At 55.8% G+C, this 23,957-nt stretch overlaps 3 protein-coding genes across 9 annotated transcripts; all 3 read left to right on the top strand.

Annotated features, from left to right (window-relative positions):
* Nucleotides 1-170: 170 nt before the first annotated feature.
* Nucleotides 171-3,025, top strand: C1QA (complement component 1, q subcomponent, A chain). Of its 2 annotated transcripts, none has more exons than XM_005859664.2 (3): nt 171-277; nt 1,096-1,265; nt 2,274-3,025. In XM_005859664.2, exons 2-3 carry the CDS (start codon nt 1,103-1,105, stop codon nt 2,846-2,848), a joined length of 738 nt encoding a protein of 245 aa, XP_005859726.1. In that variant the 5' UTR covers nt 171-277; nt 1,096-1,102; the 3' UTR covers nt 2,849-3,025. The 2 variants fall into 2 exon arrangements, with proteins under 2 accessions (XP_005859726.1, XP_014389815.1); XM_014534329.1 differs by lacking the exon at nt 171-277 and adding an exon at nt 752-781.
* A 3,408-nt stretch (nt 3,026-6,433) lies between these two features.
* C1QC (complement component 1, q subcomponent, C chain) lies at nt 6,434-11,286 on the top strand. Of its 6 annotated transcripts, none has more exons than XM_014534328.1 (3): nt 6,434-6,559; nt 6,854-7,040; nt 10,469-11,286. In XM_014534328.1, the coding sequence occupies exons 2-3, from the start codon at nt 6,860-6,862 to the stop codon at nt 11,023-11,025; spliced, it is 738 nt and encodes a 245-aa protein (XP_014389814.1). In that variant the 5' UTR covers nt 6,434-6,559; nt 6,854-6,859; the 3' UTR covers nt 11,026-11,286. The 6 variants fall into 6 exon arrangements, with proteins under 6 accessions (XP_014389814.1, XP_014389811.1, XP_005859724.1 ...); XM_014534325.1 differs by having other exon boundaries at nt 6,434-6,560; nt 6,843-7,040; XM_005859662.2 differs by having other exon boundaries at nt 6,434-6,565; nt 6,859-7,040.
* A 4,838-nt stretch (nt 11,287-16,124) lies between these two features.
* On the top strand, nt 16,125-23,142 carry C1QB (complement component 1, q subcomponent, B chain). The gene is made up of 3 exons (XM_005859661.2): nt 16,125-16,233; nt 21,103-21,304; nt 22,431-23,142. The coding sequence occupies exons 2-3, from the start codon at nt 21,121-21,123 to the stop codon at nt 23,003-23,005; spliced, it is 759 nt and encodes a 252-aa protein (XP_005859723.1). The 5' UTR covers nt 16,125-16,233; nt 21,103-21,120; the 3' UTR covers nt 23,006-23,142.
* Nucleotides 23,143-23,957: the final 815 nt, after the last annotated feature.

Below are 23,957 nucleotides of genomic sequence, written 5' to 3'. Positions count from 1 at the left end.
CACACCCCTCCACCCTTGCAGCCTGCTGTCCCTGCCCCCACACCACTGTGGCTTGGGGTAGGATGTGCAATGTCCTGGTCTTGCTGAGGTCGGCTCAAAATGTCCCTGGCCGGCCCCCGGCCCCCAGGGCAATGCCGGGGGCAGGTCCAGAGAAGGAGAAGGGGAAGTGGGAAGGGATGCGAAACTTGGCCGCTGGCCGGCGCCGTCCTGCTGGGCGTCCCACAGAGGTCCCTGGGTGGACAGCAGGAGCATCCAGTTGAGTCGACCACCGCGGCAGGTGAGGCCAGTGCCTGAGCGGGAGGGGCTGTGAGGTCAGAGCCAGGGGAGCAGGCCTAGGAGCTGCCCTCAGAGGCTGTCAGGGAGGGAGAGCTGGTCTGTGCCAGGACGGGGTTGGGTGGGGCACCAACACAGGACCCAGAATCAGCGAGTAGGGGGACCTTAATTCCTTGGACTTGGGGAGATGATGGGAGATGGGGACACAGAGCCATCAGCTCTAACCAGAGTTTCTGGGTCCTGATCCCCCCAAGTTACAAGAAGCTAGGAAAAGGCTGGGAGGTTCAGAGCCCAGCAGAGGGGTCCCTCCGAGGGGGACCGTGGGTGACAGTCAGCCTGAAGGGGGACGAGTATGGAGGGCAGTGAGCGGACGCGTGTGGCAGGCGTTTGTGAATTCCTGTGTGCGTGCACAGCTCTGCCATCTGGGTGAGGGAGTGTTAAATGAGAAGCAGGCTCTCAATCAATATTTGTTCAATAGAACTGATCATCTGTAGGAGTGTGTGTCCAGGTGAGCGAGCGATGGGTGTCAGTTGGTGCGTCCAGCCGTGTGTGAGTGAGAGGCTGTTTGTGTGCCTGAGCGTGTGACCACATGGGCGTGCTCAGTTGCATGTGTGTATCTGTGTGTTTGTGGTTCTATATAAAGGTTTGGGTTCCCTGCACCTGGATGGAGGGTGGACATAGAAGCCCCTCAAGCAGGGAGGTGTGCATGGGTGGTGGTGGGGTGTGGACATATCCGTGTGTGGGGGTGGGATTCGGTGTGTGAGTCGGGTGTATGTGAGTGCGTGATGTCCAGCCTGCCCAGGCCCTGCCGTGTCTCTACAGTGGCATCATGGAAGCCCCATGGGGCTGGCTCGTGGTTGGTGTGCTGGCCATGTCCTTGGCCTCTACGGTGACCCAGAACGTGTGCCGAGCACCGGATGGAAGGGACGGGGCTCCAGGAAAGCCTGGCCGACCCGGGCGGCCAGGCCTCAAGGGGGAACAAGGGGAGCCAGGTAAGTACCTTCCTCTGGACCCCAGCTCCTCATCCCTTTGCCTGGCCCGGGCTCCAGAGTGGAGGTTTGGGGGTGATACCAAAAAGCAGGAGTCCACCTGGGCCCCCACATAAAGCTCCTCCAGTCTGTACTGGGTCCTAAGGTCTGAGGACGGCCTGGCCTTCTCCCCGGACTATGTCCCCAGCCCCCAGGCCTCTCCATGTCCTCTTTACGGCTTGGGGCCTCTTTGGCCTCACCTTCCTCCTCTGGGGAATGGGTCGCTGCAGCAGTGAATACGAATGGTCCTGAAGCAGGCCCAGGCCTCGGCCCCTGTTCAGTTACCAGGATGACCAGTGCCCTGACTCAGGTTTTAGACTCGGGAGCCCTTGTTTTGCTGTGTGACCCTCTCTGAGACTCAGTGTCCTCATCTGGAAGATAGAGAACCAACCCCACTGGGCACAGAGGGAGGGATCAATAGATGGCAACTATCCTTTTTCCACCTGCTCCTCCCCCCAGCCCTGCTCCCCCCTCCTCAACCCGTTCGGGCTTCAGAAACTCTCAGATTCAAGGGGAAAGCCTGGGGGTGAAGGAAAGGGGGAGAGGACGTGACCAGATGGGAAAGGAAAGTCTCATACAGGCCCCCGAGCCTCCCAGTGCACAGCAGGCCAGCGAGAGCTGCAGCGACGTTTGTAACAGTTTGTGGGGTCCCTGACACAGAAGGGGTCGGGGTCAGTGGCCTGTGAGGTGTGGAGTGCAGGGCCGTTGGCAGAAGCACGTGGAGGAGCCAGTGTCCTGCTTTTCACAGAATCTGTGAAAAGTGCCTGTTCCCACTTCTCTCCATGTTATAGAGGAAGAAGCTGAGGCTCAGAGAGGTTGAGAAGCCCAAGGTCACGGAGCCAGTCAGAATCAATGTCTTGAAGGCCCAGGCACTCCCCCATCCGCTATCCCACAGCCTTTCGGGGTCCCAGCCATCTGCCTGAGGATGGGCAGAACTGGACTCTCACTGCCAATCTGGCCTTCCTCCCACAGGGGCCCCTGGCATCCGGACAGGCATCCGAGGTCTTAAAGGAGACCAGGGGGACCCTGGGCCCCCTGGCATCCCTGGCAAAATGGGCTACCCAGGACCTAGCGGCCCCGTGGGTAACCCTGGCGCCCCAGGATTGAAGGGCATCAAGGGCAACCCGGGAAACATCAACGACCAGCCGCGGCCAGCCTTCTCAGCCGTGAGGCGGAACCCGCCGACGGGCGGCAACGTGGTCATCTTCGACACGGTCATCACCAACGAGGAAGGCCGGTACCAGAGCCACTCGGGCCGGTTCGTCTGCGCCGTGCCCGGCTACTACTACTTCACCTTCCAGGTGGTGTCCAAGTGGGACATCTGCCTGTCCATCATGTCCTCCAGGAGGGGCCTGACCCAGAGGTCCGTGGGCTTCTGTGACAACAACAGCAAGGGGACCTTCCAGGTGGTGTCGGGGGGCACGGTGCTCCAGCTCCAGGACGGAGACCAGGTCTGGATCGAAAAAGACCCCGTAAAGGGCCGCATTTACCAGGGTCCCGAGGCCGACAGCGTCTTCAGCGGCTTCCTCATCTTCCCTTCCGCCTGAACCAGGGAGGGACCCTCCCCACCTTGGCCTCACCTGCTTCCTGCTGTGCAACCCCGGCCCACTCGCCCCATCTCTCTGGTTCTCTGCTCTGCTCTGTAAAGGGGGGGCGCTGTTGTTTTAGCTGGAGGGAGAGCATTTCTTAGAACTCTTCCTGGAATAAATACCTGTGTCCCTGTCTGCTGGCGTGAGGCTCAGTTGCTACCCTGGGCATTGGGAGGGAGGCATAAGAATGACAGCTGTTGAGGGCTTACAAGGCAGGCCCATGCTTGGTATTTTACAATATGTATCTGACAGGTCCTGGGAGCCTCAGTGGCCTGGGTTCAAATCCTGGGGCCACTGGATACTAGTTGTCCAATCGTGTGCATGTTATGTAACGTCAATGAGCCTCAGTTTTCTAGTCTGTAAAGTGGGAAGAATAATAGCACCCACCTCAAAGGGTTGTTGGAAGATTCAATGATTTAATATTTGAAAATTGCAGTGCAGAGCCTGGTTTATCGTGAAGGCTACATAAGTTTTAGCTACTATTACACGTTGTATAATCTTTACAATTGAGCTCTGACGTGGGTATTATGACCCTATTTTACAGATAGTAAAACTGAGGCTGGGAGTTGGGGCCAGACACAAAGCCCAGGTCAGTGTTCAAGGGGAGGAGCTGGGATTCGACTCCAGGTCTTACGAGTGCCCACGCCTGTGTGTGTAACCGCGAGCCTTGGACCCTCATCAGCCTGCACAGCCACACACTGACAATGACAGTGCTTCCCAACCTGACCCAGAAAGGCTGGGGCAGGGCTCAGAGAGGGGGAGCAATTGGCCCCAGGGCATCCGCAGTCCTCTCCAAAGGCAGTTTCTTAGTCCAGCCCTGGGCTTCATCCTGGCAGCTGTGGGGGCAGGGGAGGAGGAGTACAGTGGATCTGGAATGTCAGTGGCTCATTCCCACTTGGCCGGTCCGGGAGCTGCTCAGGAGCAAGAAGCCCCAGCGTGTCCTTTGTGTGTGAGGAGAATAAGGAGCCCAGAAGTGCAGCCCTGAAAACGTCCAATGCCCTGTGCATTCTCCCAGAGGGAGCGGCTTTATCTTTGTGCTGCATGTATGCACACACACATGCACACACACAAACACACCAGGCATGCATATACACCACACACACACCACGCTACACACACCCCTTACCACACCACCCATGTACACCTCCCTTGAGATGCACAGGGACCCACATTCTTGGACCAAGACTTGTCCACTCCTCACTGAAGCGGGGACACATGATCCCCTCCCTCAGCACACACCCACTTTCTCAGACACACCCGTGTACACCCCTGGACGTCCCCATGAGTTATGCCTTCATACCTGGGGATACACGTGCCGTCATACCCACACACCCCTGCCTCAGACACCTGAGTGCTCCCTGTACACCATCAGAAGTACTCTTACACACACACCTTAAGACGTGTCCAGACACACCCCTGACACTCCCTGTACACCATCAGAAGTACTCTTACACACACACACCTTAAGACGGTGTCCAGACACACCCCTGACGTGCAGATGGACACATCCTCCACTCCAACACGCATGTGCCTTAGAAATGCCAGCGTTGGCTCACACATTGACCTCCACGCGTGCTGACACCTCACAGGGACCGTCTCTCCCATCCACTGACACACAGCAGCCTCAGAGTCTTCACGTACGCCCAACCCCCGACCCCTGCCTCCAACAGTCGGGACCCTCCCCTGGAGCTGCCCCCCAACAGCCTTTGGGAATCAGGAAGAAGAGAGTGACCCCCTGTGCCCCCGGGGCAGTGATGAACTCCACAGGCCCTCAGCCCCCCATTGGGTCCCCGCTCTGCCCCAGCAGTCCCCCTGCCCCTGGAACATACCCACCCACAGACAGGGAAAAGAAACAGGTCTTTGAGCACCTACTATGTGCTGGACATTTCATAGTCATTGATGCACTTAATCCCAGCAAAATCGCTGAGGACACAGGCTCAGAGAAGGGAGACATGGACTCAAGGTCACACTGCCAGAGAGTGGCAGGGCCCAGATCTGAACCAGCTCTGCCTGACCCCAAAGGGGAGGCCTCTTTCATTGCAGTGGCCCCAAAGGAAATGTCAGCGGGGGAGCCCCGTAAGTGGCCAGGAGACCAGGCTATAGAAACAGTGGCTGCGGGCTGCTCCTTACCCTGAATGCCACCCATACCTACCCACCTCTGGAAGGAAGGAACGCAGCTGGGCCAGGCGGGCGGGCCGGGAAGGCTGAGCACGGGCCGAGGCTGCCATCTGCTGGACAAACCAGACCCAGGCACCAATGAGGCGAAGAAGATGGGCGCTCAGGTGCCATCCATCCATTCCGCCCCAGACTCCCAGGGTCAGGTGCACTCACATCTCCACCCCTGTCCTCCCTCTGCAGCCCTGTGCCAGAGTTCGGAGGAACAGAGGGGGAAACTGAGGCCCTGAGAGTCACCTGGGGAGGCAGGCGCAGGGCTCTGAACCCCTGCTCATGACCAGCGTAGGGCTAAGTATCGTGGGTACACCTATCAGACGGAGTCCTCACCACTGCCCTGCGCAGAGCTAGTGGAGCCCCCCATTTACAGAGGAGGAACGGACACCTCGAGGGTGACAGAGGGGGCAGGAGTGGGTCAGGCATGGACCCTCTGCAGCCCGACTCCTCCTTCCTCCCTGACTCTTGTGAGAGGCGTAGAGAAAGAGAGGAGGGGGCCTCGCTCAGCTCTGCCAGCCGGACCCCACCGGCAACCCCTCACCGGCCATCATAGGCTCCAAGACCAAAGGCAGGGGTGCTGGGGAGGGAGGTGAAGAAGCGCTGCTGGCAGGAAAGGTGAGGTCATCAGGGGCCCGGGCAACGGAAGAGGTCCCACCATGCAAAGCTGTGGCCTCCCCACCACCCAATACACAGACAGGAGGCTGAGGCCTGGGTGGGGTCAGCGGCTTGCTGAAGGCCTCAGGGAAAGGGGGTGGCGTGGCTGGAAGGAGACCCAGAAGCCGCTGTCTCTGTGGCCAGAGGACGCTGTCCAACACGGCAGACTGCCTGCCCTCAAAGCTGGCCCATCCGGGTGTCCACCCCCCAACTATCATAGGGAAGAGGGGCATATGGAACTTTCTAGAATAAGGCCTGCCACTTGACCAGTGCATATGAGGATTGTTTCTGGGGGAAGCTAAGCAGAGGGGTGAGAGCAAGGCTTTGGACCCCCAGAAACCACTCACTCCGTGACTTTGGGCCAAGGCTCGCACCTCTCTGAGCCTCCGTTTCCTCAGCCTTAGCGGGGTTATGACTTCCTCCTGGGACGTTGTGAAACAGCTGAGTCTCAGGCACAGCAAATGCCACACGTGGGGACGGACATGGCATGGGCTGAACTTGACGGGAAGGGAAGTCTGCCCAGGAGGCTGTGTTTACAGACATAGACACGCACACACCCTTCCCCGGATGCGGGGCGGTGGACATTTCCTCGTTTCAGACACTCGTGACCGGGGTGGAGGGCACAGGGTGTCACTGTGGTCAGCCTGGCTCAGCCCCCCAAAAAAGAAAGTACTGAGTCAGGGAAACATATGGGAAAGGGGATGTGGGACGGGGGGGAGGGGAGGAGGGGGCCGCCCAGTCCGCTCCAGGCCCTCCTCGCTCTGTCCACTCCGACACGGTGTCCTCCTGCCCGGGAGAGGGAAGCAGATCGGAGAGCATCTCAGTGACCAGACCAGAAGCCTCCTACCCCAGGTGAGCAGGACGCTGTCCAGGTGAGGGCAGCGGGTAGCTTTTTCCCCACCACCTTCCTGAGGCATGGCCCCGGGGACAGCCTGATTTGTGAGGAAGGACGGTCCCCATCCTCACTAAGCTCAAAGAAGCGACCCCACTGTTCGTCCATCGTGTGGTCCCAAGGGTGAGGGGCCCCGGGACTGGAGGGAGGTTCCTGAGAGCGGAGAGGGGTGAGGCCCGGAGTGAGAGGGTGAGGAGGGTGGGTGAGGGGCTGGTGGGCCGACCGAGGTTTCGCCATCCAGCTCCTTCCCCAGGATGGACAGGGGCGCCAGCATCTGGCTCCCCCTTGGACTAAACCTGCTGCTGCTCCTTCTGGCACTGCCACTTGGGGGCCTGGCCGCCACAGAATGCTACGGGATCCCCGGAATGCCAGGCATGCCCGGGGCCCCCGGGAAGGATGGGCATGACGGACTGCAAGGGCCCAAGGGTGAACCAGGTGAGTCTGCTGGCCTGGCGGGGAGGGGTCACCTGGGGGCTAGGGGCAGGGGGCGGAGTGGGGAAAGGACAGCAGCTTGATGGCAAGGAGTGTGGTGCCTCCTGCCGCACCTGCTCCCAGGACAGAGCTCAGCTCTCACAGCAGATATAGCCCCTCTGTCCTCAGGGCCCAGGCCTCAAGACCACCCCAGAGTCCTCATCTGACAGCAGGGAGAGGAGACGAGCGCCTGCCCCACAGGCAGCAGGGAGGGTCACAGGACAGGATCTATGTGAAAACCGTTGGCAAATCCTAAAATGCTAGGCCACTGTTTTGCTACAACCCCTCACTTCCTGCCCTGCAACACGAACCCCTGGGGAAGGGGCGACCCACACAGTGAATGAAGACAATGCACAGACGAACCGAGTTCAAATCCCAGCCCCACCCCGTCCTACTGTGTGAACTTGTGCAAGTTACTTACTTAACAGCCAGTGCCTCTGTTCCCTCATCTGTAAAATGGGGAGGTGGTAGTGCCTCCTGCACAGGGATGCTGTGATGGTTACATTTAAATATAAAATAGCACCAAGCACATGGTAAGCACTGGGTAAGTGTAGGCTATGGTAGATACCGCTGCTGTTATCATTGTTTTCATCAGAACTCTGTGCTCCCTAGGATCTGGGTAGTTGGAGGGGTGGGGAGAGAGGAGGCAGGGCCACAGTCATAGAACCTCCTGTTGGAGATTCACACGGCAAGCTCCATGAGCGAAGGGGCTGAGGACACGAGGGGGGCTGGCATTGGGTGAGACTGGAGTCTTTGGTCCTCGTTTGAAAGTAGGTGCATATCTGGAAGTGGAGTGTGTCTGGAGGTGGCACGTGTGAGGCTGGGGTGGGGCTGCGTAGAGGTGACTGGGAGGCAGAGGTTGGGGGGATGGGGGCAGTGGAGAGGAATGTCCTTAGAATTTCCTCACTGTCAGCTTCCCGCCTGGCAATGGGGTAGAATGTTACCAACATTCCAGAAGGAAGTCTGCAATTTGGGGTGAGCTGAATGAGGATCCCAGGTGTGCCATTTTGGGGGAGCCTGTATCTCTGGCCACCTTACTGCCCAGGGTGCCTGAGGGCTACCAATTTTTGACCTCCTACTTGTGCCAGGCAAATACAGCAGATAAAATTGTTAACTCTTTTGGAAACGAGAAAACTGAGGCCAGAATCCTTTGAAGGAGTGGTTTTTTTTTTGTTTTTTTGGTTGTTTTTTTTTAATATATTTTATTGATTTTTTACAGAGAGGAAGGGAGAGAGATAGAGAGTTAGAAACATCAATGATGAGAGAAACATTGATCAGCTGCCTCCTGCACATCTCCTACAGGGGATGTGCCCGCAACCCAGGTACATGCCCTTGACCGGAATCGAACCCGGGACCCTTCAGTCCGCAGGCCAACGCTCTATCCACTGAGCCAAACCGGTTTCAGCTGAAGGAGTGGTTTACTCCCGTTTTATAAATGTCAAAGCTGAGGTTCAGAGAGACTGAGTGACCTGCCTGAAGTCACACAGTAGATCCTGCCCAGCTCCAAAGGCCATTCCCTTAACTGCTACCCTCCCCCGCCTCTCAGGACCCCCTGCCCCCTGCTGAGTCCTGCCCCTCCAATCAGCTGCTGGAAGACATCTCAAAAGATGAGACACGACCCTGCTCAGCCATCGCAGGGACCTGACATTTACTGAGCACTTGCTGTGAGGCGCCTGGCACCTGCATCCTCCCATCCCACTCTTCCAGTAGCTCGGTGGCATCCGTCCCATTACGCCCTTATCTCAACCGGGCAAAAGAGGCTCAGGGAAGGGAGGTCACCTGCCCAGGGTCACACGGCCTGAAGCCCAGGTCTGTTGGGTCCTGAGCTCCCACTCCTAACCCTGGGACCTAAAAGGCTCACAAGTCATAGAGGATCTGTCACAAATGGGTTTGCACAGACACCCACTCTTGGGAGGAAGTCAGAGGAGGAAGCAGCCATGGGGGCAGACAAGGGTGGTCAGGGAGGGCTTCCTGGAAGAAGAGGCTGGCATCAGGCCCTAAAGGATGAGCATGGTTTGGACAAGGGGAGAAGAATCTCACAGAGGCACAGATAATCAGGGCGGTAATAAGCAAGAATCAGACATTCTGACTGCAGCCAGACTAGACTTTGAGTCTAAACTCCGCCTCATACCAGCTGCATGGCCTTGGGCGAGCCTCTGGCCTCAATGTCCTCATCTTCAACACGAGGGAAGGTGAACCAGGGGCTGAAGTGGGCTGAGTGGGGCTGGGGGAGCTGGAGACAGCAGCCCCCTTAAAGGGGCAGATTCCCTTTGGCTCCATCCCGTGGTTCCCATGTACTAAGCTGGCCTGAGGAATAGATACCGGTTTTGTAGGGCTCTGTAGCTTATAAAATGGCAAAGGCCCTCCTTAAGAAAAATAATACAAAGTTAGGGATACATTTGATTGCAGGGAGGGGTGCTACACAAATCCACACATGCTGCAGAATTGTATTAGAACTACACACACACACACACACACACACACACACAGCGCATGGAAAAGCGGAGCTTGTAGACCACACGAAGGTCGATTTCCCGGTATGATGTTGTACTTTAGTTATGCAAGATGTGCCACTGGGGAAAGCTAGGACACACACACACACACACACACACACACACCGCATGGAAAAGCAGAGCTTGTAGACCACACGAAGGTCGATTTCCCGGTTTGATGTTGTACTTTAGTTATGCAAGATGTGCCACTGGGGAAAGCTAGGTGAAGGGCATATGGGAGCTTCCTGTCTTTTTTATTTTTTACAACTTCCTGTGAATCTATAATTATTTCAACATAAAATGTTGAAAAAATTATAAATATAAAACTAGGCAAAGGGCCTCAAAGGGGCCAATGCCAGTTAATGGGGCCTGAAGCAGGTTTCCTGAGCCTTCCAGGAAATCTGCCCGTGACCAAGCTTCTTATTTTTGTCAAGAAAAACTAAGGACCTAGACCTTTTGGTGCGGCCGGAACTTGTTAACGTCGGGCTCTAAATAAAAAGTTATAGAAAACATTGTGCAGGCCAAACAGAAGGTCTCTGAGGCCGCTTGCTGTCCGCGGGCTGACAGTCGTGGCCTCTGACACTCTGAGATCTTGCCCTGGACGCCTCCTGAGCTGGCGAGTCCTACCCTCTCCAGCACAAATGTGGACACTGAGGCCAAGAGACAGGTGCCTTAACCGAGTTCACAAGGCAGGTCTGTGGGAGGGGCAGGGCTTGAAACAGGGTCTCCCTCCCCTCTGACCATCCCCCTTCCTCCCTGCGTACTGCTCCCAGGTGGACAGTACATCTGGGGGAAGGAGGTTTCAGAGACCAAACCCCAGGAGTGTGTCCCTGGAGGACAGCCCCAGGGTCCCTTCTCCCTGTCCCCTGCCCCCTCACTTCCCACCTGCTCTCTCCCCAGGAATCCCAGCTATTCCCGGGACACGAGGACCCAAGGGTCAGAAGGGAGAAGCCGGCACACCTGGCTTTCCTGGGAAAAATGGCCCCATGGGAGCCTCTGGGCTTCCGGGGACTCCCGGCATCATGGGACCCAACGGGGAGCCGGGAGAGGAGGGAAGATACAAGCAGAAGCACCAGTCAGTGTTCACCGTCACACGGCAGACAGCAGAGCACCCGACATCCAACAGCCTGGTCAAGTTCAACACGGTCATCACTAACCCACAGGGTGACTATAACACCAGCACAGGCAAGTTCACCTGCAAAGTCCCCGGCCTTTACTACTTCGTCCACCACACGTCCCAGACGGCCAACCTGTGCGTGCAGCTGTACCGCAACGAAGTCCAGATGACCTCCTTCTGTGACCACATGTCCAACAGCAAGCAGGTCAGCTCAGGTGGTGTGCTGCTGCGGCTGCAGGAGGGCGCGCAGGTGTGGCTGCGGGTCAATGACTACAACGGCATGGTGGGCACAGAGGGCTCTGACAGCGTCTTCTCTGGCTTCCTGCTCTTCCCCGACTAGGGGAGCAGGCCTGCTCCAGCCCCAGGCTACCCCACCTCTCTCAGCTGCTCTGCTGTGTCCTTGCTCAGGCCATTCTCCCCACCTAATGGACTCCTTCTCCAGGAAGCCCACCCTGACTCCCACCCCCTGAGCTCTTTCCCTTCTCTGAGTTCCTGCAGGAGTCACTCCTTTGATACTTTACCAACACCTTTAGTGCTATCATTCTTTTTTTGAAGTCTTGGAAGTCTGAGAGATATACAAATAAATGATTAAATCAATAAATACCCCTGGCTCTGATTTCTCATTGCCACCTTGAAGAAGCAGGTCTCCTCGTCTTCAGCATTGCACCAGCTATAGCTGTCTGTGGGCTCTAGACTCACCCAGGGCATCTAGTTGGGGCTCAGTAACGGTTGGTGCCAATGTTGAGTCACTCAGCACCGTTTGGCCATTTGCGAGAGGGATGCTCAAGTGTGGTTGAAGGCTAAAGGGGTCACCAAGGGGCCGTCTGCTGTCACTGTTTGGGTGAGCGGCACTGCTGTCATTGAAGGCATCAGTGCACAGGTAAACAGGAGTGTGTCTGAATTCCCAGACTTATGTTGACCTAAGTTAAATCACAGGAGGGGTTTGGGCGCAGCTAAGCCCAGCATAGACAACGAGCAGATGTGTAATGAATTGGTGCTGAATTAATGAGTGAATTGGAGTGGATGAATGAATGAATAAGTGGGTAAATGAAAGAGTAAGAGAGTAAATAAATGAGTGAATAAAAACATCATAATAGCTAACATTATTTTTTTAAATATGTTTTTATTTATTTTTAGAGAAAGAGGAAGGGAGAATGGTAGAGAGAGAGAAACATCATGATTGGCTGCCTCCTGCACGCCCCCTACTGGGGATCAAGTTCGCAACCTGGGCATGTGCCCTGACTGGAATCCAACCACTGACCTCTTGGCTCATGGGTCCACACTCAACCGCTGAGCCACACCAGCCGGGCAATAGCTAACGCTATTGAGCACTTACTATGCACCAGGCATTATGCTAACCAAGCTATTAAATTATTTAGTAGTCATAACCAAGTTCTGGGTCAGCATGAATGGGTCAGGGAAAGAGAGACTCTGTCTTCCGATGTCTGACAGACTCTGGGAGCCCCCAAGAGATCATCTAAACCACCGCTGCCTGCGAGCTGTCAGGACTTCACTGTGATGTTCCTGGCAGCCGGGCTCAGCCACCCCGATTCTTGCCGGAGGACCAAGAGGCCGTCAGCAGCATTGCTTTCACTGACCATGAGAAGGGGTTGACAGTTCAGGTTGGAAAAGATAAAATGTTTAACTTTCCTGTGCAGACTGCAGGTCTGGCCTCGGAGCCCAGAGAGACCCACTCAGATCTGTGACAACCTGCCCGGCCTGGCTGGGCTCTCCGCTTGGTTCCACAAAGCCCCACAGAGCTCATGGAGGCACTGCCCAGCTGGGGTGGGCTGTACGCGGAGCGGCTTGAGCCCAGCTCCACCACCAACTCCATCCACTTTCCCACTCTTGTTCCTGAAAGGGGCTGTTTCCTACCTCCATCCTTTGCCCGTGGTGTTCCTTCATGCTGTGGAGCCCCCACCCACCCCACTCATACAAATCCCCTGTCACCTAGATGCTACACACTCAACTGTCAAGAGTCAACGCAATGATCACCTCCTCCATGAAGCCTTCCTTGATGCTCCCCTTTGTGTCCCCACAGGGCCCTCCACATACTTGGACCACAAACTCGTGACCCTTTAAAGTCCAAGTTCCCAAACCTGGAAATGCAATAAAATTACCTGCAGGCTTATTTACAGAACAAATAGCCAAAAACAAAAACAAAAAACAAAAAAACAGGTTTCAGGACCCCAGGCTTTTTTTTAAATAAAGGTTCAGGGAAGACAGAACTGTGGGTGAGTGGGCGGTTGGCCAGGTGAAGCCAATACTCGCAGTCCACCAACTGGCTTTTGTGCGCTTATTCACTTACAGACCTGCCTCCCCAACCGAACGGGAAGCATCCTTGAGGGCAGGGCTGCTTTGTCACATGCTTGCACATAGTAGGGTCAGGAAAAAAGTGTGAGACAGGAAGGAGGGACAGAAAAGACACACACAGAGAGCGAGAACAGAGGCCAGGGCCGAGAGCCCCGCCTGGCTCACTGAGTCAGGGTGCCTCTGGCCGGGACACAGCCAGGTCACAGGGTCACAGGGCCGCTCCGTCCACAGCTCCCTCCATCAGCACTTAGCAGTCCACGGGCGATGCCCCCCGCGATACATCTTTCCTCTCATTTATCTTTTGTTTAAAAAATCAATGTGCCATTTATGTAGGCCACGGTGTCAGACCAGAAACCCGGACTTTGGAAACGACCATTTCGTGCCATTTTTATTTCCATAATTGTCTCCCTGCTGCTCTTTTTGTCAGAAGTGACGGGCCTTTGAAAGTGCCAGCTTGTCTGCTGGGCTGCGAGGGACTGGGGGAGGGTCTTTACGGGACGCAGGAAAGGAAGGTATGGGGGTGGGACAGGAGCCAGAAGGAGACACCCCAAACTGTATGGACTCTCTCACACCAAGCCAGCGGTTCCAGCGGCACAGAGACCAGCTGCTTCCCACTCAGGGCCAAGGCCCAGAGACCCCCTTGCTCCTGATCCCTAGTCTAGGCCTCCCCCTAATCCAGGCATGGCCCCTCTGTCCCTGGGCTCCAAGAATTCTATCTTCTCATATAAAGGGCTGGGCACTCGGCTGGGCCCCAGATATGCAGGGTTACCTCACTGGCGCCCCACAGCAACCCCATGAGGTAGGTGCCCATGCCCCCAATACATAGATGGGAAAACTAAGATCAGTAAATGTGCCTGAGGTCACACAACCAGAAAAAGGCAAAGCTGGGATTCAGACGTGGAAGAGGCTGACTCCCGAGCCATGCCTTTACCTCCTCCCTGCTGCTGCTTCTTTAAAAAAAAAAAAAAATCCTCACCCAAGGATTTTTTTTCCATTGCCTCCCATACAAGCCTGGGCCAGGGCCAATGATTGAACCTGCTATCAAGGTACGTGCCCTTAACTGGGAATCAAACCCATGATCCTTCGGTCTGTGGGCTGACGCTCTAACCACTGGGCAGCCAGCCAGGGCTCCTTCCTGCTGCTTCTACCCCAGGTTCAAGTTCAACTTCTCCCATTACCATCAGCCACCAAGTGGCCTCAGGAACCCTCAGACGGACCCCTGGACCTGCAAACTACGAATCCCCTCTCCCTGCCCAGAATCCACTGGTCTCCTCCACACCCAAGCCTGGGTCCCTTTGGGTCTGTAGTTGGCTCAGCTCAGAGACCCTTTGGTTTTATCAAGCTCCTCTTTCCTTTCCCTGTCACCCACTGCCATTAACGATTTCCATCAAGCCCCACAATTTTCCATCTCCAAGCACAGATGTCAGGAAGGGCCCTCCTGCCCTGCACCAGCTGCTGTGCCTGCTGGGCAACCATCCCTGCGCGGGCGTCCCATGGCCTGAGACGCAGCCTCCGAAAGGGCTGCCGGCTGGTGTCAGGTGCCCAGCTTGGAGTCCTGCACCTGCCAGGCCCTCGAGGTCTGGGCTCCCGCAGTCACACAGGAGCAAGAACCGTGTGCCGTGTCCTTGGGTGGTTCACACCAGTCTCCCCAGTAGAAGAGGTGCTCCAGGGGGGCAGGAACCAGGGCTGGGCTGCTGGTGGCTCTGTCTCCCAGTGCAGGGCACCTGCCGGCTCACGACACACATCTCCCACCCAGGCCTCAATTTCCCATCTTTAGAACGAGGGCATGGGCTGGGTGACCTCCAAGGCCCTCTCCAGCTCAAACTTGGTGTGATTCCAGGATCAACAAGCAGCAGGCCTGCCCTAGCCGGTTTGGCTCAGTGGATAGAGCGTCGGCCTGGGGACTAAAGTATCCCAGGTTCCATCCCGGTCAAGGGCACATGCCCGGGTTGCAGGCTCAATCCCCAGGAGGGGGGCGTGCAGGAGGCAGCTGATCAATGATTCTCTCTCATCATTGATGTTTTTATCTCTCTCTCCCTCTCCCTTCCTCTCTGAAATCAATAAAAATATATTTTTTAAAAAACAACAACAACAAGCAACAGGCCCCTGCCTGTGCCTGCTGAAATCAATAAAAATATATTTAAAAAACAACAACAAGCAACAGGCCCCTGCCTGTACCTATAATTGCCCCCAGCTTCACGCCCCGCTGGAAGCAGAGGGAGGGGTATCAATAAATAATGACCACATTTAAAATTCATTTTTCATTATTAGATTATTTTCTGAAAACAGGGGAAGAGCTGGGGTGCAGAATGGGAAGAAAGCAGAAGAGAGGAGCCCCGAAAGGAGAAGCCTAGGACATGGTGTGATATTAACAATTCACAGGTGGTCTGCACTTGACAGCTCACCCTCCCTTTCTCCTCCGCTGTCCCATCTGAGCCCCGCCCCCACCCTGTGCCATCCCTAGAGCAGGTGCAATTATGGTCCCATCACGGAACAGAGGAAATGGGACTCCCTCGGGCTCCCCTGGCTGAGAACGTTTAGCTCAGGGGTGGGCAAACTTTTTGACTGTGATATTAACAATTCACAGGTGGTCTGCACTTGACAGCTCACCCTCCCTTTCTCCTCCGCTGTCCCATCTGAGCCCCGCCCCCACCCTGTGCCATCCCTAGAGCAGGTGCAATTATGGTCCCATCACGGAACAGAGGAAATGGGACTCCCTCCGGCTCCCCTGGCTGAGAACGTTGACCTGCTAAGTGGCAGAGCCAGGTTAGGAATCAAGGTTTCTGACCCCAAACCCAGTGCCCAGGCACCAGGCCGGCCCTGTTTCCATTTCATTGAGGAACATCCCTGTTCCCGTAGAAGACCATGAGGTCAGGGGTCCTGGCACCGAGCCACCAGCTGCGGACATTCCCCAGAACAGCCCGTTCTCCCCGCAGCTGCTGAGCAGGCGAAACCAAACTGACCACTGTCCTCCCCGCTTACAGTAAGGCCCTGCCGATTGCAGAAACAGGACCTGAAACTGCCTGAAGGCAGCAGGACTGGGTGAGAGTGGGGTGACAGGAGGAGGGCCGGGCTGCTGGGCCCGGGGGAGGGGGCCGTCAGGGGAAGGCCCTTCCCTTCTCTGGGGAATGGAACTTCCGCTTTGGACTGAGAGCATCAGGCTCCTGGCTCCTGGTCCCACTGCTGCCCAGCCAAACGGCATTGCAAGCGGCCTCACAGGACGCCAGGTTCCCAGGTGAGGATGGGGCGTGGTGCCTGGGGGACTGGCCAGCTGGACCAGTGGGGTGGAGGGTGGTGATTCTCAAAGTGCAGACCTTGCATCCCCTGCCTGGGAGCCCGCTGGCGTGTTTAACGCTGTGGATTCCTGCCTGGGCCCAGACCTCGGGGATGAATCTCTCTGGAGGTGAACTTGGAGATCGGCAGCTACCTAGGGCCCAGGTGAGGGGGAGGCAGCCTCAAATGGGAGCCACCAGCCTAAGGTGAGTCCTGCTTCTGCCTCTGAAGTGCTGGTGATCTGGGGCAAGTCATGTGCCTCTCGGCTGAGACCCGCTCTGGGAATATCAGAACCTCAAGGTCACCCAGTGTTTAGCATACTCCCTGGGTCAAGATGTCAGAGGCAGACGGATGTCAGGACCCAGGTCCCCCTCCACCCAGCGCAGCATTCCCAGCACCTGCCTCCTCTTATTTCCGTGCGTCCGCTGAGAACGCTCAGCACGGCTCTTCTAAAGAAATCATGGCACTCGCAGGTGAGTGGTGGTTAGTTAGTAACACTGAGTGAGCTCAGCGTTTGTAAAGGAGCGGGTGGGACCAGGCCCCACACCAGGGACCTTCTTATTTTATAGGTTCCATCTCATTGAATCCTCTGGCAGCCCTGTCAGGTGGAAATTAACTTTGCCAAAGAGGTTCGGTCTCTTGCGTGAGGTCATGCGGGGAGGTAGCAGCAGAAGGGTTCAAGGTCAAGTTGGCCTGACTCCAAGTCAGGGATAAAGGCGCAGTTGGGGCTGGAAGGGGATGGAAGGATCAGCGATGCAGGGGGAAAAAAGAGCAAGGGGCAAGGCTGATGAGGTGATGACCGGTGAAGGCAGGAGGTGGTCAGACCAGATGAGTTTTAAGTCTACATCCTGGTCTGAGACGTACATGAGCCAGAACTCAGATCTTCCCACTCCCCCAACCCACCTCCCACTTCCCCCAAGAAACCTGAGTCTCATCAAAGGTCAGGACCTGCTCCTCCTCCCCCACCCCCACCCCCACCTCTCTGGTGGAAGCTCTCCGCCCTGGGCCGCCTCCCCCTGAGACACCCCCTCTCCCTGAGCCCAACCTCTCAAAGGGACCGAGCCTCTTCTACTTTTCCAACCATCTCCCATCATGTCCCCAAACTGATGGTGATCGTTTTAAAAATAGCCAATATGCAGTAAGCATTTCCAACATGCCAGACTCTGCCGTAAGCCCTAACTCGTCTGTCCTCCCACCAACCCTATGAGCCAGAACGCCGATCCTCACACTGAGTTCTAGAGATGGGGCTAGAGATTAGTATTAGCCCCGTTTGTCGGAGAAACTGTGGCCAGAGAGAAGAGGCCTGCCTGCGGCCCTGAGCTAAGAAGTGTGGAGGCCTGATGGGGATCTGGCGGTTGATATCCTGATGGCCCTCCAGGCCTCTCACCACCGGGGATGTTTGCCGCCTCACAGCAACAGTAACAGTAATAAGAGCGCCTTCACTGGGCACTGGCGGACCCAGCACGGCTCTCAGTGCAGCCCATGCATTAGCTCCTCCTGCTGGGCCCTCAGGCTGCGAAGCCCAGGTTTTCACCACCAGGTACAGCAGCCTCTTGACGTAATACCTGTGAGTGTTAAGGTCCAGTGGGCACGGGTTTAAATCCCAGCCACAGGGGGGCGCTGTGACCTTGATCAAGGGTCTCGCTCTCTCCACACTCAGGTTCCTCATCTGTAAAACGAGAAATCAGGGATGCTTTCTCAAGAGGCCGTGGTAAGAACCGAATTCAATGAAATAATAGCACATAAAGGTTTGGCACAGAGCCTGGTGCCTGCTAAGAGCCTAACGCATGGATTGTTAAAGTTGTCAAACTACCCTTTTGTAAAACCTCCAGCAAGAGAGGGAACGGATGCTCATTCAAAAATAAAAATAAGCAGATGCCCTAAATCGCCCTCTGTTCGGAGCAGGGCAGAGCCCACGCCGGTCACTCGGCCCTGGTCACAGCCCCTGTGCAGCCTCCCAGCACAGAGTCGGGCATAACTCAGGAGTTTGGGCAGTGAATTGATTAGAACCAGACCAAGGTGGGGAAGCTGATTTTCTGATCCCAGCAAAGCCTCCATGTGCCAAATTCTGGGTTGGCCCAGCCAGCGTGAGGCAGAGATGGAAGGAGTTTGGCCACAGCTCCGTCCTTAACAAACTCCCAGATACCTGTGGGCAGGTTGCTGTCTAATGTTGGAGCCTCAGTTTCCTCATCTGCAGGATGGGGAAATAATCACAGCCCACTTCCCCAGGGTGCTATGAGGCTCAGTCAACAGCAGCAACAAGTCTGAACAAGGCCATGGCCTTGCCCGGGTCCCCACAGTCATCCCGGGAGGTGTGCGGGGGCCACTTTGCTCTCCCATGTTAAGAGCAGGAAATAGCTCAGCTTCTGGGGTGGGGGGGGGGGCGGGGGGCGCGGTGATGAGGAAAAGCTCTCTGGAGGAGAAAGGCTTCGGCCCCAGCCTTGAAGGAGGGGGAGGACTTGGATCTGGGCCAAGGGGAGTGGGCAGCCTTGGTAAGAGACGAGCTGCCGATCACTGAGAAGGTGCAAGTCATGGATGGAAGAGCCCTTGGCAGAGATGCTATTGAGGAGATTCAATCATAGGCTAACGGCTCCTCAAAATTCCTCAGCACAGAATTACTGTAAGACCCCAGGCACTGCTCGGTAGAACTAAAGAGAATTAAAAACAAGGTATTCAAACAAAACCTTGCACGTGCATGTTCATTGCAACACTATTCACAGTAGCCAAAAGGAGGAAACTTCGAAAATGCCCATGAGTGATGAATGGATAAACAAATTGTAGTATGTCCACACAGTGGAATACTACTCAGCCATAAAGGGATGAAGTACTGATATGTACTACAACACAGGTGAACCTTAAAAACATAATGCCGAGTGAGACAAGCCAGACACGAAAGGTCGCGTATTGTATAATCAGCGGTTCTCAACCTGTGGGTCGCGAACAATGAAAATACATCCTGCATGTCAGATATTTACATGACGATGCATAACAGTAGCAAAATTACAGTGATGAAGGAGCCATGAAAATCATTTTATGGTTGGGGGTCACCACAACCTGAGGAACTGTATGAAAGGGTCGCGGCATGAGGAAGGTTGAGAACCACTGGTTATAGGAACTACCCAGAGTAGTAAGTCCACAGTCAGAAAGCAGATGAGTGCTTGTCGGGGGCTGCGGGGGAAGCAGGACTGGGAGGAACTGCTTCATGAGTACAGAGTGTTTGGGGGCTGATGAGAATGTTTTGGAACTGGAGAGAGGTGGTAGTTGCACAACATTGTGAATATGCTAAATGCCACCGAAATGTTCACTTTAAAAACGATCAAATTTATGTTAGTGAACGTCAGCTTAATTAAACAACGCTAAGGGCTGGACTGGATGGAGCTTAATGCGGCTTGCATGCTGAGGACTCGTGCCCTGAGGCACTGGCTGTGCTGAGCAGCTAGAGACAGCCCAGGGCTGCTTCTAGTTCTCTGGGGTGAAGAGGGGCCAGCACTGCCCTGTCACCAGGGCCCACGCCTTTGGAGGGACCCAGGAACAGCCACCAGAAGAGATGGGCTGGTATGCTGGCAGGGACACTGGTGTTAGTGCCGGGCAGGCCTGGGTTCGAGTCCTGGCTGCAGTCCTTCCTATGTGACGCCAAGCAAGTGACTTGGCGACCCCGAGCTTCGGCCTGATCCTCCCCTGTGCAGAAATAATAGCTCCTTCCTGGTGGAGCTGCAATGAGGATGGGAAGTGGCTCGCTATGCAAGCAGCACAGGCACCCTGAACGCAGAAGCTCCGATGAGTGAGAGCACTTAGAATAAAATGCAGCCCGGCTGGCGTGGCTCAGTGGTTGAGCATCCATCTGTGAACCAGGAGGTCATGGTTCGATTCCTGGTCAGGGCACATTCCCAGTTTGCGGTCCAGTGTGCAGGAAGCAGCCAATCAATGATTCTCTCTCATCATTGATGTTTCTCTCTCTCTCTCTCTCTCTCTCTCTCTCTCTCTCTCTCTCTCCCTCCCCCCCCTTCCTTTCTAAAATCAATTAATATATATATATATATATTTCTTTTTTTAAGAATAAAATCTGCCATAACCAGTTTGGCTCAGTGGATAGAGCGTCGGCCTACGGACTGAAAGGTCCCAGGTTCGATTCTGGTCAAGGGCATGTACCTTGGTTTCGGGCACATCCCCAGTAGTGGTTGTGCAGGAGGCGGCTGATGGATGTTTCTCTCTCATCCATGTTTCTAACTCTCTATCCCCTTCTCTTCCTCTCTGTAAAAAAATCAATAAAATATATTTTTTTAAAAAAATAATAAAATCCAAAATCTGCACACCACAGCCGCAGGCCCGGGCCCCCGGTCACTCCGACCGCTCCCTCTCTGCTGGTCACTCTCCCCTGTGCTGGTCCACCTTCCAGGCTCTATTCTGCCTCTGGCCTCTGCCTCCACGGTCCTCTCCCCATGGAACATTTGGTCCTTTCTGCACCTTCAGGTCCCCGCCTAAACATCACTTCTCAGAGACGCTGCCCCCACCCCCTCTACAACATTTTCCTGGTGGGAGGCCTCCCCTCCCAAAACCCGCCCTTTCCCACCCCAGCACAGTCCCTCTCCCTCCGGGCGCTGTCCCTGCTGTCAGAGCACCCATCGCCCATCCCCAACTATTTCTGTTCATTGACCTCCATGAAGGCAGGGGCCTGTGCACCAGCACCCAGAGCAGGACCCACTCAGAGAACACATGCACGACTGAACAAAGCAACGAACCAGCCAACGAATTAATTAATTCATTAATTAATTAAACGTGAGGCGTCACCACAGTCGTTAGTAACCTACCCCATCTTCTTGTCCCCCTGTAGGAAGCGGCGAAGACTGTGATGATGAAGACGCCGAGGGGCGGCCTCCTGGCGCTGCTGCTGCTGCTACTGCTGGGCCCTCTCGATGTCTCCCAGGCCCAGAGGGACTGCACCGGGCCCGCGGCCATCCCTGGCATCCCGGGCATTCCTGGGACACCGGGCTCTGATGGGACCCCTGGGACCCCAGGGGTAAAGGGAGCAAAAGGTCTGTCTACTTTGGGGACACACTGGTGTCACTGGTCGAGGCCCCACCTCCTGCCTCCCGAGTCGCAGTGGCCCACCTTAGAGGTTGTAGAAGCACTTGATGCCCATCAGCTGGCTGAGCCCTCGCAATAATTTGCAGGGAGGGAATTCTGATTCCCATTTTACGAAGGGGCCCAGCAAATGTTGAGGCTGCGACCAGACCAGGGATCTCTGACCACTCAGTCCAGGTAGAGAGAGGGCACCACCACAGTCACACCGCCTGGGTTACCTCCGGGGGGAGCGGCATCACCTCCCTGAACTGCTGTTTCCTTACCTGTCACATGTGGACAAGGGCATTTTGGTGGGGTTGTCACAGGGTTCAAAGGAGACGTCCCACCATAAAAAACCCCCTCCCCTGTGAAATCTAGTTCATTCGCTCATTGGCCCATAGCCAACCCCTCTCCCCAGATAGTCCCATTTAATCCGCACAAGGCCACAGACTCAGCGTCCCCATTTTACAGATGAGGAAGCTGAGCCTCGAAGAATCTGACTCACTCGAGGTGGCACAACTAATATGGCAGATGTGACGGGAGAAGCGCATCTGTCTGCCCCGAATCCACGGTCTCGGCCACCAGGCTCTGCCACTCTGTAGGGAAAGAGGTTTACCTTGTGTAGTGCCGAACCCAGGGTTGTGGCTGCTTGGCGCGGTGGAGTGGGAGGACTCGAAGGCCCACTCCCAAGTTCCGCAAGAAAGACTGCGTGATTGCTCAGGGGGGTCAGCCTTGGGGAAGGGGACACAGCGGGCAGCCTGTGTGCCAATCACTCATTACCAGCCTCCAGGCTTACGCTGGAACCAGGGTGCTGGATGAGCTAGTGAGGAGGGCCGGCCCTGCGCCCTCCTCAGGGAGAGAGTGCTGCCTCCCCAGGTATCAGTCCAAGCACATCACAGACTCGGGAAGCTGGGCTGGGAAGGGACTTGGAGGCGCTCTGACCAACCCCCTCCTCTTCACAGAGGGGAGGCTAAGGCCCCGAGAGGAGCAGGGGCCTGTCCACGGTGACTCCGCCAGGCTCCCGGCCTCTCCGCCCAGGGCTCCTGTCTTTGGTTCTCGGTGATCTCAGCCTCATTTCCCGTTTCCCTGCTTTTCCAGGGCTGCCAGGGCTCGCTGGAGACCATGGCGAGTTTGGAGAGAAGGGGGACCCAGGGACTCCCGGGAAGCCAGGAAAAGTCGGCCCCAAGGGCCCCGTGGGCCCCAAAGGCTCCCCAGGGCTCCCTGGACTCCGTGGCCCCAAGGGTGAGTCGGGAGACTACAAGGCCACACAGAAAGTCGCCTTCTCCGCCTTACGGAAAATCAACACGCCCCTGCGGAAGGACCAGGTGATCCGCTTCGACCACGTGATCACCAACGTGAACAACAACTATGAATCTCGCCTTGGCAAGTTCACCTGCAAGGTGCCGGGCCTCTACTACTTCACCTACCACGCCAGCTCACGAGGGAACCTGTGCGTGAACCTCATGCGCGGCCTGGAGCGCATGGAGAAGGTGGTCACCTTCTGCGACTATGTCCTGAGCACCTTCCAAGTCACCACCGGGGGCATCGTCCTCAAGCTGGGGCAGGGGGAGAGCGTCTTCCTGCAGGCCACAGACAGGAACTCCCTGCTGGGCATCGAAGGTGCCAACAGCATCTTCTCTGGGTTCCTGCTCTTCCCGAACCCGGAGGTGTGACCTGTGGGCCGATTCATCCCCCTCCCCATCCCCTCCCCCACCAGCAATACTCACTTTACCCCCAGCACTACCCTCACACAGTCAGTCTCCATGGATGTTGCTGAATGAATGAGTAAATAAACTCTTCATGACCAAGGGCCAGTGGTCTAATTCAATTCTGTGTCCCAGCACCTGGCACATAGTAGGTGCTGAAAAATGCTGCTTGAATGCTAGTTGAATGAATGACCTCTGACAACAGAAACTCTTTGTAGTTGGAGGTGACTGGAGGGCCAGACTCTGCGTCCAGCTCTGTGACAGCCACACAGTGGGAGATGGGGAGGGAACACCATCTGTTGAGCACCTACTATGCTCTTAGCACTGAGCTAGACACTTTCCTCGTTCTCTCATTAATCCTCACACTCATTCTCAGAGACATGGTGCATCATGCCCAGTTTACAGAGGAGAAAACTGAGGGCTGGAGGGATGAAGAGAGTGTCCTCAATCCCACAGCATGGCTGAGATTCAAGGGACCTGGGACCTCCTTCAAGGCAGCATGTCTAGGCCAGCCTCTAAAGGGGTTTTCTGCTTAAAATGTCACATATCCCCACCCAAGGGACCAAGGGGCCCTCCTCCAACGTCTTAACTGTCCTTGGAGCCAAGACTCTTTCCCTTTTGATTCTCCCCATGTGCTTCCCCTCCCGATATCTTCCCAGACTGGCACAGGCTCAGCCATCCAATTAGAACAAATGTCTCAGTGGACATGGGATCCAGACAGGGTGTCCACAGGCCAGGGCTGCCATGTCTCCCTCTGAGCCTCTGGGCCCTGAGTCTCTCTCTGCAGATTGGCCCTATCGACTGTTAGGGCAAGTGGGGACAAATGGGTTGCTTCCCTCTCCAACGACATCCTTGGCTACTGGGTTAGCCCCTACCCTCGTGGAAGTGACATCCATTTTCCAGATCCCAGAAGAGGGGA

Source organism: Myotis brandtii, unplaced genomic scaffold, assembly GCF_000412655.1.
Source record: "Myotis brandtii unplaced genomic scaffold, ASM41265v1 scaffold129, whole genome shotgun sequence".
Classification (NCBI taxonomy): domain Eukaryota; kingdom Metazoa; phylum Chordata; class Mammalia; order Chiroptera; family Vespertilionidae; genus Myotis; species Myotis brandtii.
Note: the sequence above shows the minus strand (reverse complement) of the source record. Positions and strands in the feature narration are given on the sequence as shown.

Excerpts from the sequence above, each read along its gene's own strand:
- C1QA (XM_005859664.2), top strand. The coding sequence starts at position 1,103 with ATGGAAGCCCCATGGGGCTGGCTCGTGGTTGGTGTGCTGGCCATGTCC. Across the intron at positions 1,266-2,273 it reads GGGGGAACAAGGGGAGCCAG|GGGCCCCTGGCATCCGGACA; the intron begins GTAAGTACCTTC and ends TTCCTCCCACAG.
- C1QC (XM_014534328.1), top strand. The coding sequence starts at position 6,860 with ATGGACAGGGGCGCCAGCATCTGGCTCCCCCTTGGACTAAACCTGCTG. Across the intron at positions 7,041-10,468 it reads AGGGCCCAAGGGTGAACCAG|GAATCCCAGCTATTCCCGGG; the intron begins GTGAGTCTGCTG and ends CTCTCTCCCCAG.
- C1QB (XM_005859661.2), top strand. The coding sequence starts at position 21,121 with ATGATGAAGACGCCGAGGGGCGGCCTCCTGGCGCTGCTGCTGCTGCTA. Across the intron at positions 21,305-22,430 it reads AGGGGTAAAGGGAGCAAAAG|GGCTGCCAGGGCTCGCTGGA; the intron begins GTCTGTCTACTT and ends CTGCTTTTCCAG.